At 41.3% G+C, this 13,989-nt stretch overlaps 1 protein-coding gene across 1 annotated transcript in view; it reads right to left on the minus strand.

Moving 5' to 3' along the window:
* Positions 1–13,989, minus strand: part of PPAP2B (phosphatidic acid phosphatase type 2B) — a 107,024-nt gene that overhangs the window by 29,203 nt on the left and 63,832 nt on the right. Inside the window, exons 3-4 of the mRNA XM_006879726.1 lie at positions 2,844–3,124; positions 2,355–2,412 (exon numbers count right to left, since the gene is read on the minus strand). Of these exons, the coding sequence (XP_006879788.1) occupies positions 2,355–2,412; positions 2,844–3,124 (339 nt within the window). The remainder of the gene's footprint in view (positions 1–2,354; positions 2,413–2,843; positions 3,125–13,989) is intronic.

The following is a 13,989-nucleotide window of genomic DNA, read 5'->3' on the forward strand; positions in this document are numbered from 1 at the left end:
TTTAATCTTCTAAAATTTTGGTAAAAATATGTACTGTCAAATTCTAGGTGCCAGCTTTTTACTAATAACTCATTGTCATCGAATCAGAACCACCTCATAGTTGACCTTCCAGCGGGTTTTTCGGAGGCTATAAATGACATGGGAGGAGGCTGCCCATCTCTTTGTCAGAGCTGCTGGTGGATCTGAACTGCCAGAGAAGCACTGTCTTTGGATCAACAGCACAACTTACTATGAACCATGACCTCAGAGCTCCCTAGCGGCCAGACCTAGTGTTTGTTCTCTCCAAAGAAGGTTCTTGTCACTTCTGAATTTTTGGTACATGAACATCTTTACCTGGCCTGGCCCCTCTCTTCCTCTATTGCCGTTTGCTTGTTCAACAGGTATCTCCAAAGACTCAACTTCACTCAGCTCATCACCATAACAGACTGCTAGCTAACGCTGTATTGGTTTTTGGAGGCTGTAAAGCGCACAGAAGGAGACAGCCTATCTTTCACTTGTAGATTCCAACTGCCAGTGTCCAGAGACCCTGCCTTTGAGTTAGCAACAGCACAACTTCCTAGGGACAACACCCCCTGAGTCAAAACACACCCTACACTAATCCTGCCTCATTAGCACAACAAAGACAATCCATTCCCAAATGGGGCTTTAACCATAGGCCTACCCACTGCCTTCAGTGGATGGTGATGCAGCATCAGATTTCCAATTGCTATGCAGGAAGACAGCCCGCATTTCTCCTGAGGAACAGTTGGTGGATTTGATCTGCCAATATTTTGGTTAACAGCCCAACTCGTTATAAACGAAGTCACCAGAGATTCTTAACCACAGACAAACAGGTTGGGATTTACAGCGTATGTTTTAGAGGATACAATTTATTCATAACAAAAGGGGTTTTCATTTTTATTTCTTTTTGGCAGGGGTGGGTAGCTGGAGCACAATGAAAAGACTAGATAGCAATTCTAGAGTCATAAACACCAGCCTTTAAATACTTTTTTCCTGTCCCTTATTGTCTACAGAACTTTTATTTGGTCCATAATTTTGTTTTGCCATCAGAGGAAAGGGTTTTTGAGAGAAGCAAATATTTTAAGGTAAACCCAAGACCAGTGCCTGACCCATGGAAGCACCCTAAAACAAATCAGTACCTTCACTGTGGAGACAGCTGTGGGGGACAGAGTGCACAGTGTGGTTTTGAAATTATCTAGAGTTTTTTTCTTGGAAAAAAAGTGAAGGGACATGAAAGAAACATAGTCATATGACTCTGCTAAGCACCTTTTCCAAACACCAAAATGGTTTACAAAATTGCTTCCAGGCATAGGTAAAAACAAACCAGGAACTTATGTTATCTTTGCTAAATTAGCCTTCCTAAGGACAAAACATGAAACTGAGAAGAGAATCAAGGGAAGTGCTATTCACGAATAAATAAAATCCTCGCTTAATGAGTTCCTAAGACAGGACCACCTTTAGCTCTGCAGCCTAGGTAAAGGGGCAGTCCAGAGCCCTCTACTTTGAAAGGCCTAGGGGGGTTAAAAACAAAGTGAAACAAAACCTCTCTGCTGTTTTGGTGGGCTTTATTATTTTTTTCCCCAATTCCTAATTATGTTTTTGAAAGAAGCTGAAATCAAACAGTCTTTTTCCAAACAGCTTACACTTTTCCAAGCTCCATCTGACCTCCTGGCACCTTCTTGCTCAGAACTCCAGCAAAGCAGCTGAAGGCAGGAAGTGCCTTGGCACATGGAGCTCATTCAAGGGTAGAGGAAAGGCAAGAAAGACCACATTTAACTGACAAAGAAAAACAGACCAGCCCGCTGTCTGTGCTGCAGCTGGAGCAGAGAGCAAGGCGCTTCACCTGCACTGGCTGAGTGTCCAGGAAATCAGAGCAGACACAGGCATGGGGAGGGCGGCAGCCTGGGGTGAGGCATGTGTGAATCTCAATCATGGGCTACCATTTCTCTCTCTCTCACACAAACATACACATACCACATTTAACTTCTCTGGGCTTTGCTCTCTAGGTCTGAGAAATGGGGTTAAGGATTGTGGGCTTCACAGCATTGTTATGAAGGTATATAGGAATAGCGGTGCAAATATGTGTATATGTATGTATATATATGTGTATGTATTTTTTTTACAACTCAAACCAACATATGTAATTCAGGTACTGCTGATTTTTAGAGCCTTTCTGTACCAACACAGGGAGTTGCACTGCTAATCCAAAGGCTGAGTCTTACTTATGGTTAGACTCTAGTTACTCCACTAAGGTTTATCAAGGAAGTCCATTCTAAGCCTTGATAATCCTGAAATGTGCAGAAGAGAGTCACTCTGCAGCTGGGCACTGTTGCCATCAAAGGGAAGGTACTCACCACTAAATACAGCATGGTGTACATGGAGAAGGACGCATGTCCAGAGAAGAAGGATTTCCTAAAAGAGCAAGAAAGGGTACATGAAAAAACCATATTCATATCCCTCACTCATGTATGTCTGCTCCATAGACTGTGACCTTGAGACTGGGCACTGCGTCTCATTTATTTTTATTATATCCTTACTTGTGTACCGTCGAGTCAGAAGTGACCCATAGCTAACCTCAAAAGGTAGTTGGTCATAAGACCTGAAACACAGCAGTCACCCATCAATGCATGAATAACATAAAAAAGCAAATGAATAAATGCACGCACTATAATTGCTTGTTTGTGAAAATATGTGAGCTCCTTAAGAATGAAGTTCATAGTTTTGGCCTATGTAAACCAAAGCCCATCTGCTAGGTTTGGCACCTAGCCATAGTAATTTGTGTTCACCTAACTGCATGGCATCAAAGGGGTGCGCAGTGTGGCAATTGGGAGCTGATGTCTCACCTGGCTTCCTGGATTTTGCTGTCATCGCCTCTGCATCTGTAGTTCTGAATGTAGCCCTGGGAGCAGTTGATCTGGCTGAAATCCGGGTTACAGACACTCAGGAAGTGAGGACGCAAGCGTCCTATGGACACTTTGGCAATGTCTGTGAAGGACTGGCTGATGGCACAGCCAAAGAGGAAGCAACCCACTTGCTTGTAGAGCGCTGCCACATAGGGATTCTGAATTGTTGATCGGGACTTCTCCTTCAGGTAGTAGATCCGGTAGAATTCCCCTGTGATAATCTGAAAAGAAACCAAGAGGGAAGTCAGGCAGTATCAAGGCTCATCATCCACACCAGTGTTGTCAAGATACAGAACAACACAGAAGAATGTTCAATGTACTGTTCGGGTTATAATCTATAAAATCCCAGTTTCGTCTTGTGTACAACTGTGCCTACAGATGAGCCCCTCAGATTGGAAAACACTTCAAATACAACTGGGAAAGAGCTGTCTCTTCAAAGCAGAGTCAACTTAATGATATAGAGTAAGGTTTCTCGTCCTACTCAAGTTTCTTACCATAGATAAATTAGTGTTTCCAGCACTGAGAAGAAACAGCTGCAAATATCCATTAATAATTAGAATACAGAATGTACAAAGCACCAATCTAGGAAAATTCGAAGTTCTCAAAATTGAAACACAATACATCAAGATTGGTATTCCAAGCACTAGTGAGCTGAAGTGAAGTGGTATTGGCCCTTTTGCATCAGACAATCATATGGTCTATAAATGATGGGAATGACAAATCGAAGAGAAACAGTGCCACACTCATCATCTGAAAGAACATTTCAAGATCCATCCTGAATTACAGTGCTGTCAGTGATAATACAGCTATGGATATCAGGACAATATAGCCATGACTACCAGGAAGATCGGCTAATACAGCTGTTATTTTAATTTGCACATTAACCACTAACGTTAAATTATGAAGAAATATCATTCTAGCAACTTTGTGCAGTCTGAAACTGATCAACCATAATGTATTACTAATTGCAATAAACTATGGTGATTAAAATGAGAAAGTTGGGAACAAAGAAGGATCAGTGGTTGGAAAATATAACCCTAGTGAAAGAAATGAAGCCAGAGATCACAAGACAGAATTTTGCAAAATGAATGACTTATTCACTGAAAAATACCCCCATCCAACAACATATATAGCAACTATATGACTGGACCTCACCAGATGGGATTCACAAGAATTAACATCTGTGGAGAAACTCAATATGATCAGTGAGAACAAGGCCTGGGGCTGACTGTGGCACAGACCATCAATTACTGATATGCAAGTTCAAGATGAATTTGAAGAAAATTAAGTGGTTTATGAGAGCCAAAATTTGATCTTGAGTATATTCCACAGACTTTAGAGAAATTAAAGATCATCTGAAGAATAGATTTGATCCATTGACCATCACTGAAGATGAAATAGATCAATTTTGACAACTTTCAATTTTCCTTGATGTGTCAAAGACATTACAGAAGAAGAGAGCAAACGGTCATTATAAAGATAAGAAAGAAAAAAAGATTAAAATGATTGTCAGAAGAGACTCGAAAACTTGCTCTGGAATGTAAAGAAGTTAATATGAATGATCCACTCACTCCATCCCTAATTTTAAACCATGTAGTGCTCCTTTTTAATAAATCCTTTGACATCTAATAGCAGAAAAGCAATTCTATCTTACGGATGCACGTCCCAAAGGGACATTAAGACCACAGAGCCTGTTGCCATTGTCTTAACTCCACAGAGCAACTCTGGCTACTTCCTTGTTTCAACCACAGCCCAGGAACAGCAATGTTCAAACCTTCACTCACCACAAAAGTCCCTTTCACACTTCCTCACAGGGCAGGGAGAAGAGCCACACTTGCCCTTTCAGAGAGCAGAGGGCACGTTCACAACCACAAAGGAAGCAATAGACAGACATATCCGGACACTCCTTTTCAAAAGCTCTCATTGTCCTTTACACTGGAGAAGGCATCAAGACATGAGTTTGGTTAAGGTCCTTAGGACTCGACACCTAAGGGCAGGACAGAAATCTAGGAGTGAAAAGTCAGTTGAACTTAGGGACAAGCAGGTGTAGTGGTTATAATCACTACTTTCTGTGCTAATATTTATACAGCAACTCTTAATCTATATGCAAGAGCTTTTAGATCTCAATAGTCAGCTCTGCAGGAGAAAGAACTTGTTCCCATAAAGACAGCAATTGGAACACTATGTGTCTACTCTGTTCAGAAACAAGCAGTGATTATATGTCAGAATCAACTCGACAGCACCCAGTAACAGTGCTTATAAATGCTACTCTTTCCCCCCTTACATTATATTGAGTGTGGTCTTGTATTAGACGGTGATAGCCCAAGTCCAGTTCAGCCCTGCATCCTGGTTTAGCCATTTCCTGCTACAGCAGATATAAGAAACTACCAGCTAAATGGATGAATGAACTTGGGGCAGGTTTTGAATGCAAGGAGCAGGATAATTCTCAAAGCTGTATTACTGTAAAATGGGTAATATCCCCTATATATATGGCCAAGAGTTCTTTGATAACACACTGCAGAGATTAAAATAGGGGAAGCATGGCAGGTCAGAAATGAAAGGGGCCATTCTATCTAGAAGAAACTGAGGTCCAAATTAACTCGTATCTAAAAATTAGACCCAGGTGTTCTGACTCCCCATCAAGCATTCTTTCCTACCATGCATGATCTAATTCTCCTTTTGAACCTGTTTATACTTTCACCCTGTGTAACCTTTCAAGATAACGAGCTCCAGATGTTTATGTCCATAATTCTCTTATTCTTCTTCATTTTTAAATCATGCATATATGGCTTTGTATGCAATGAGAAGAACACTGAACTAGAAGTCAAGTTTAGTCAGTGTTTGGGGCTCTATTTGGGAATCTTATCATCCATTGAGTGAACTTGAAAAAGTCATCTTCCCCATTTGCAGAATGAGGGCAGGCATGAGACTCAGTGGATTCCTCATCACAGTGACCTTGACTTCCAACACTCTTGTGCGATCACCACCACTCTCTTCTCAGTGAGGCAAAGGTCACAAGCAAAAACAGGAAAATGATTTCTGCTGAATTGGCGCCACAGACACGGAGTGGAACTGAGATTTCATTCACAACCTCTGCCCTTGGATACTCCTAAGTCCCTTGAACCACGTCACTGCTACAGATGAAGAAAGAGCTGCTGGGAAGGTCTGGCTGGACTGTCATTTCCTATTGGATGGTAAGAAGAATACTTGAGTATCTAGTACAAACTCAGCTTATCTTTTACGTACTTGCTAGTTTATCTCTGGTGAGTCCACTCTCTGATGATTCAGTTTTCTTCATTTTAGCCAGGAATTGGATTGTAACTCAAGGACTCTTCCCAGCTCCAATATCGCACCACTCTAAAATGTCAGAGTTAAGTGCCACCGTTTTGTGAGCTGTAAGGACTTCCGGTTTTGGTGATGTTAAGGCCTACTCCCATTCATGGGGAAATGAGATAAAAGGGAGAGAACTGACTGGTACCTCAGATTCCTCACAACAGTGGCAATAATGGATACAATTTCTTGACACTTCTCTTGAGCTTTATTTCTATTTAATTGGTAGCCATGAACTTGATAAACCTACTTGACAGGTAGCAGAGTACTAGAACTCAGGAAGAGAAAGTGATCAGAAGGTTCTGAAGGTAGTGAGTGATAGGGTTCAAAGTGCTGGTGGTGTTATTGTTAGTCTCCATCCAGTCAGCCCTAACCCAAGGTAACCTTATGTGTAACAGAAGGAAACACTGCTTGGTTCTGGCACCATCTTCAACAGCATTAGCACATTTGAGCCCATTGTTGTAAATATTGTGTTAAACCCTCTCCTGGAGGCTCCACTTCCTTTCTGCTGAGCTTCTACTTTGCTAAACACAATGTCCTTTTCTAGTGTTTGGTCTTTCCTGGTGATGTGTCCACAAAGCAAGCAAGAAGTTTCATCACATCATCCTTGTGTCTCAGAACCCAGGTATTCTGGCTTTCAAGTTCAGAACTCCATGTTTCTGTCGTGACTAAGAACAATTTCCATGGCAGAATACCAGTTGCATGTTTTCCAGGACAGGGCTACACTAAAGTCATTTAGCAGACACATGACTCCCGGCCCACATGGCTTCTGGTGCAGCCCTGACAGATCCCGGGGCAATGAGCAACAAATTATGTATTTTCTCGATCCCCCTGTACAGAGGGTCAGGGAGTCGGCAACACAGCCATAAATCATCGTTATGAACCAGCTGGACTGGGCTTCTTGTAATCCTAACCCTTAAAAGGCCATTTAATGAAATTCGGGCTGTGAAAAGCAGTCCGCATGCCTCACCTCTGCAGAAGAGGCGAAGGCTTAAATCGTTCTCCGGCATGTTACACACCTAACTCCGGAGTCCCAGATTTACTGCTTTCGGATTTTATTCATTACTCACAATGTTTATATTCTTGAGTAATAAAATAGCTCTTCCCTCTTTCTCACTCCTCCTCCAATGGCTGGGCCCCTACCCTGGACTCTGGAGCCTTCATTTCTGCTACAGTCAGCAAGGCTGTGATATGTAAATTTGACTGCTGAGAAAAATGCCTTCCATGTTGATCCCTTTCTGAAACGGCAAGCAACAGATTCTGGGGCTGGTGGCCGGCTGCCAGGCCAGCGGAGAATTCTCCCCTACCTGCCTTTTAAAGCACTTGGCATGGGATCTGGAAACTAATAAAGTGGGAAAGTATTGCAATTAAGCTATAAGGGGACAGAAAGGGATCAGTCCTCGCTCAAAGATCTCTGCAGCTGGAAAGGCAGTATTCTCTACCTATACTACAATACCTCGTCCTGTCTTATATTACAATAGAAGGAGCTCATCTGCCCACAGTGACACATATTTAACTGTTCTGGAGAAGAAATTTGGAAAAGAATTAGGGTAGTCTGTGGAACGCACATAACACAGTGATAAAAGAATAATCCACTTAGAACAAAAAAACAAAACAAACACTCCCTGAGTCTGAATTGTAGCGCTTATCTTAGAGGTGACTTCACCTCTCTGGGCTTAAGTGTCTTCATCTATAAAATAAGATCACTAAGAACTGGAAGGATTGGCAGAGGATTAAATAAAGTGATACATCAAATGTCTTGCACATAATCAGAAGAGTTCTCCAAAATTTTGCTTTTCCAACTTGCCTCAGAGAAAGTGTACACACACACACACACACACACACACACACACACTCTTTGGAGAAAACTCCCAAATAAAGAGTTAGGAAGTACCACCCCACCAGTGTAGGGATGATGTTCGTTTTGACCATTTTATCTGGACTCTCTTTTTCAGGGAGCTGAATCAGGGGAGAAGTCTAAACTCTAGGTTGAAAGCACAATCCCACAGTCCTGTTTGTATTATTTTTATTTGACTCTGTTTCTCAATGATGCCCTGAAACTGTAATACTTCCACAGACTGTGTCCCCACAATCCCTCTCTAAGAGACTGAGAAAGCACCTTCTACCTCTGCTGAGTGTGAAGGATTAACTTTCCTGTGTTTTAGGAAGAGTATTTGCACAGCACCATACCGCCTGCAAAGTACTTTCACATTCATAATGGCATTTGCTTCTCACCACACTCTACACATCAGTGGATTATCATCAGCCCTTCTTAAGAGAGTACAGTGAAGTTGGTGAATGAATCATCCTAGACGAAAAGTGCAACCACAGTTAAGACTGTCAGCAAAGCCTGGGCCTCCTTGTCCCAAGTCCCATACTCCCCCCAGCATGCTGGCCATTTCTATGAAGTTCAAGCAGATACTTGTTAGTACCTCTTAGCCAAGGTCGCTATTTTGTCCTTTCACAGCTCAGTTATTTGAGTTGTTACTTTTATGCAGCAGATGAGATTCAATTCATTCAACACACAAACTGACGGAGAATGAATAAGGAAGGAAATCTGTCATCTCAGTTTATTTCACAGTCCCAAAGGTAAAGAAAAATGTAGCATATGTGATCCTGCCTTTAAAAAGAGAAATGGATAAAAAAAAGTGTGACTGTATTGTCTCAGAAGCAGAACACTCCACCTACTGCATCAAAATACAATCTCTTTAATCTCTGCAAAGAACCGATGAAAAATTATTTACTCTTCTATTCTTCCCTGCCTCCCTTATCTTTAATATTTTATTAAGAGATAAGAGCCTCACAGTCTAGAAAAAATATTGAGGATATTGATCTGCCCAAGGCTACCTGGGGAACTTCTAGACTCCCACCAGGAGGTCAGCTCTCCAATATTTATAAAATGGGCAGCAAAGAGGCCAGGGAGAGGTGGCAGAATCTATTTATCTATCTATGTATTGAAGTAAGCAGTAATTGGCCTATGCTCACAAGTCTTGTGAAAAAGGCATGCACAAGTATTGTCATTTCCCTGCAAACCAGACATTTGGCATGGTAAGCTTTCTAAATGAGCAGTCCTGGCAAGTCATGCAAGAGCCAACTGTTGTTCTTTCAAAAGCCCCATGGACGGCCAAACTCTTCCATTTTGAAGTTGAATTTCCTAGGCTTCCTTAATATCACACCATTGTGCTTTTCTTTTAGTTCTTAAGTCTTTTTTCTTTCCTTCTTTCAGTGGGTCTGCCTTTGGCTTCCAACTGATAAATGGGGATCTTTCCCAGGGTTGTGTGTTCGGCCTTCTGTTGGGATGGCAGTTGCTTCCATGATTATCTGTGAACATGACTTTCAAAAGGCATCATTCTTCAGCCTACCCTCTATCCCTCCTATCAACTAATCCAAGCTTCTGCTAAGTCTCCCAACTGTATTATCAAGCCAATGTGACCATCGTGCTAAAATGATCAATCATACTCATTCCCACCTATGACCCAAGGCCCTCTACTTATGCTCAAAATGCCACCATATATCTAACTGCAAAGATGTGACATATTAGCCTTTCCCATCCCAGTGGAATCTAATCTGTTCTTCCTTTTTCATTAAGGTCTCTTATACCATTCTGTTTACTCTATTCATTTTGTATTGTCACCCAAATCAGCTTATAATATTCTGATAAATCTCTACTCACCAACTGGATTAAAAATTCTTCAGCATTCAAAGCCTTCCTAATCTTGTTGCAATCTTCTTTACTTTTAACTTCATCCATTCCTTTATGTGTAATCTATTTCTCTAGTCAAACAGGTCTGTACTACATTTCCTGAGAACACACTATTGTTTGAATCTCTACTACTGTGGATGCAATCATCTCTGCCGGAATGTCAGGATCTCAGGAAAATCCCACCCATCCTTCAGAGTATAACTCAAGTACCAACTAGTGTAATGGGATGGATTTTTGGCTCTTTCATTTACAAGTCTGAGACTTCTAAACCTCAGTTTCCTTATCTATAAAAATGAGGATGACGACAGCACCAAGGACTGTTGTGGTCATTAAAGGGATTAATGCCCAGGGAATGATGATGATCGTAATGACAATGCGGAAACCACCCTATAACAATAGTCTTAGATCATGCTTCTCTGAACTCCCAGATCACTTTATTTAGACCTCAGCCAGGTTTTACACTTGAAGTTCTTACCTTCTTAGAACTCAACATCCTAGGCTGATCCAGATTTTTTTCTTATTCTCTAATTCAGTCCTTTTGAAAGTCCAATCATCTTGTACTTGCCTTTCCCCCAAATATCCTTCAATGACAAGATCTGGGTCTTAATATATCTGCTTACAGATTCACCAAATGCCTAGTTATTACAAAGGTGGTACTCACCAAGCATCCACCTGAAGCAGGTATAACTTTCAGTGCAAATGCTTCACACAGACCATCGGTACATACTGCCAACCTTAGGTCATCTCTCAGAGGCCTACTTGTTTTCTTTTCCTCCATACATTCTGCTCTTCAAGGCCAGGAACTGAAAGCTTATATAATTAACTAACTGAACAGAATTGTGCCTCACACCCAGCCCAGAATGGGTTTTCAGTCTCTGTTTATTAAAGCTCTTGAAAGCCCATCAGGCCTGATTTTAATTCCTGCATCACCACTAACTATGTTGGCTGACCACAGAGCGGTCATTTCACGCAGGTAAACCTCAGCTTCCCCTCTCCTTTGTAAAATGGAGTAAATATCAACCTCATGGAGGTGTAGAACAAGATTCAAGAAAATATTTATCAATGTCTGACATAGAAGATGGCTTATAAGTATTCTATTTTATATCATTCACAGCCTCCTAAACTTCACTGTATGAAATGGAACATATTTCCCTCTTCATATCTGATCACTTTAATTGAATGATCACTAAATTCTAAAAGCTTGATGTAAACAAACACGGAAGAAATACTATAGTTCTCTGTTCTTTCAAGGCAATGAGAGAGTTTAGCTGGAGGGGAAATGGACAAATGAAGTTGAGGACAAGGCAATTTCAATGCTTGTTAAGCCACAAATACATGCCTCCTCCCACCTATCCCACAGGGATACGATGGTTTCAGAAGAACTCTGCAGTCATCTGATCAGGGGACAACAAAGTTGAAGGATTAATGTGGCCTCTCTCTGTTGGTGGTCTTAGTAATTGCACAGATGTAGTGGGTTGTAAACCAGGAGATCGAGTCTCCCACTATAACGCACCACTGGGCCAGCACAACCTCTTTTTTTTTTTTTTAAAGTTGCAAACTCGACTAGCCTTTAATGAGGAGGCAATCTTGGGGAACCTTGTTTTCTTGGCAGCGCTCTCTCAGATAAAGGGAGATGTGAGGGTGGGGAGGAACTAATGAAGTCCAGATGTGGGCAAAGTGAAGCTTGATCCTGAATAAATAAGTCTTCGAGGTATTAAGCTCTTCTTCTTTTCTCTCCAGCAAGAAGCCTGCATGTGGTACAGAGCGTGTTCCCATGTACACTGGGGACAGATGTAAGATTGCAGGGAAATAAAAAGGCCACATTGCCCTGCTCCACAGATCCCCTGGCTTAATGCTTTTGATTTTCTGCTTACAAGGGACAGCATCCTCTGTGATTTCCCAAACATACATTGAGGACTAGCAAACTGCCTTGAACTAGCAAAAAAAAAAAAAAAAAAAAAAAAAAACACATCAGACCTGTCTCTATTCTGAAGCAGCTCTCAGAGTAGCCAGGAAATAGATGAGTAAACAGAGGGTATTTAGCCCAGTAAGTACAAGGACAGACGGGTCTAGGGTTCCCTGGGGCCTCTGGAGGGTAGCAGAGGATACAATACTTCACAGGGAGGAGATTTCTGCTTGGTGTTTATTTAGTGCTTGGCATGTGTAAGGTCCCATGTTAGTCATTGCCAATCACTGTCAAAGAGGAAAAGATAGAACCTCTGCCCTCCAGATGACAGACTGACTCCATAACCAATACCCACGGGAGCAGGAGTCAAGAAATCCAAAGACGAGTTGAGAAGATTGTTTGTCAAGGACCCCTTTCAAGTGTTAAAGAACAACGATGTCAATTAAAAGACTATGGTGAGCCTGAGCCACGCCATGATCTTTTCAATTGCTTCCTATGCATCTGAAAATTGGACAAGGACTAAGGCAGACTGAAGAAGAATCGATGCCTTCCACGAATGCATTATCTAGCTGGGCAGAAAAAGACCTGTGTAAAAATTATGCTACAAAGTAGTATGCATTAAAGACACATACATTTGCCTGCTTGAGATGCAGTGCTTCCCAGCAGGTTAGTGATGAATGACAACATAGAGCGATTTGAGCTGCAGCTCACCACAGTGTCCCCAAGCATCAGATGCACTGAACACAGCTGGTAAGTAACTGGAGGCAGTGAGGTAGGTAGGCTGCATAGGGCAACAATAATATCACTGCTTAAAAGATTTTGAACTTAAAAGGACAACTATTATCCAATCTCACTTGTGTGAGTTAGCTAGATTAGGCAAGTATAGATATCAAAAGTTTCTTAGTGGCACAGAATTACGCAAGATTTCGATCTGTTGTGCATAAGGCTGCTATGAACTGGGGCCAACTCAAGGCACCTAATAATAACATGGGTAGCTGGGAGGCTGTGAGAGGGGAAGAAAGGAGGAGATGGTGCTTAGGAAACACTGTACTTCTATTAAAAATATCTGAAAAAATCCAGGAATGGTTAATGGTAAAAGTTGAGTAACATGATGAATGGAATTAATGTTACTGAACTGTATATATGAAGACTGTAGAAATGAAAAGGTTTTGTTACTTACATATTTACCACAATTTAAAGAAGACTAATAAAACTAGCCAATAAACGTTTTTTTCTTTTACGAAAAAAAGTATGCAGGAACTCCTGGTGTGGCCTTGTCACTAATTAGTTATGAGAAAGCCACTTAATATCCATGGGCACTAGTGGCCTTCGCTGTAACAATACACCTGCTGGGATTACTCCAGGTGCAAATAAGCCAAGCAAAGACTGAATCTACTTTGTAAATCATTGTAGGAGGAGACTGCCCATCATTTTTTCTCAGAACAGCTAGTGGATTCAAACTGTTGATTTTTTGGTTAAAAGTCACACATTATGCCATGTGTTGATCTGGCCCTCAAACAGACCATGACTTGTCACAGCTGGTCATCGTCACTACTTTAAATAAATAAATAAATAAATAAATAAAGTCAAGTTCAATGGTTTGCCCCAAAGTGAAGGGCAAAGTTGCAGAACAAATAAGTACAGAAGCTGGAGCATTTATTAACCTAAGACAGAAGATGCCAAAGTGCAAGTTTTTTCTCTAGTTAGGAATATTATTACAGAGGTAAGAGTTTAAGCTGCGTCTGGAAGGCAAAGTGGAGTTTTTATGGCTAGGGGGAGAAAGGGATTCATCCATGATTCACTTACCAGTCAATTCCTAGTATTGAGAATGTACATAAACCCCTCTCGGACCTGGCCTAAGGCAAGCACTGAGCCATGTTTATTTAAAAAGAATACTGAGCATTTTTCCCATATTAAATCTCTGCCCATAATGCACTTGGCAATATAGTACAAAGCAAAATGGAGAGGAGGCGAGATAGAAGATAATATTTTACTGTTTGCTCCTAATCTCACTGCTGCTAGAGCCATTAAGCATTTGCAAGGCAGGGCTAGGAACCAATGCTTGGTGGATTTGGAAGGAATTCCTATTATGCTATAATTCCAGAATCTGAGCGACATCTGAAAAAGAAGTCAAAATTACGACGCTT

The sequence above is a fragment of the Elephantulus edwardii genome, unplaced genomic scaffold (genome assembly GCF_000299155.1).
Source record: "Elephantulus edwardii isolate Elephantulus edwardi_28Jun2011 unplaced genomic scaffold, EleEdw1.0 scaffold00005, whole genome shotgun sequence".
NCBI lineage: Eukaryota > Metazoa > Chordata > Mammalia > Macroscelidea > Macroscelididae > Elephantulus > Elephantulus edwardii.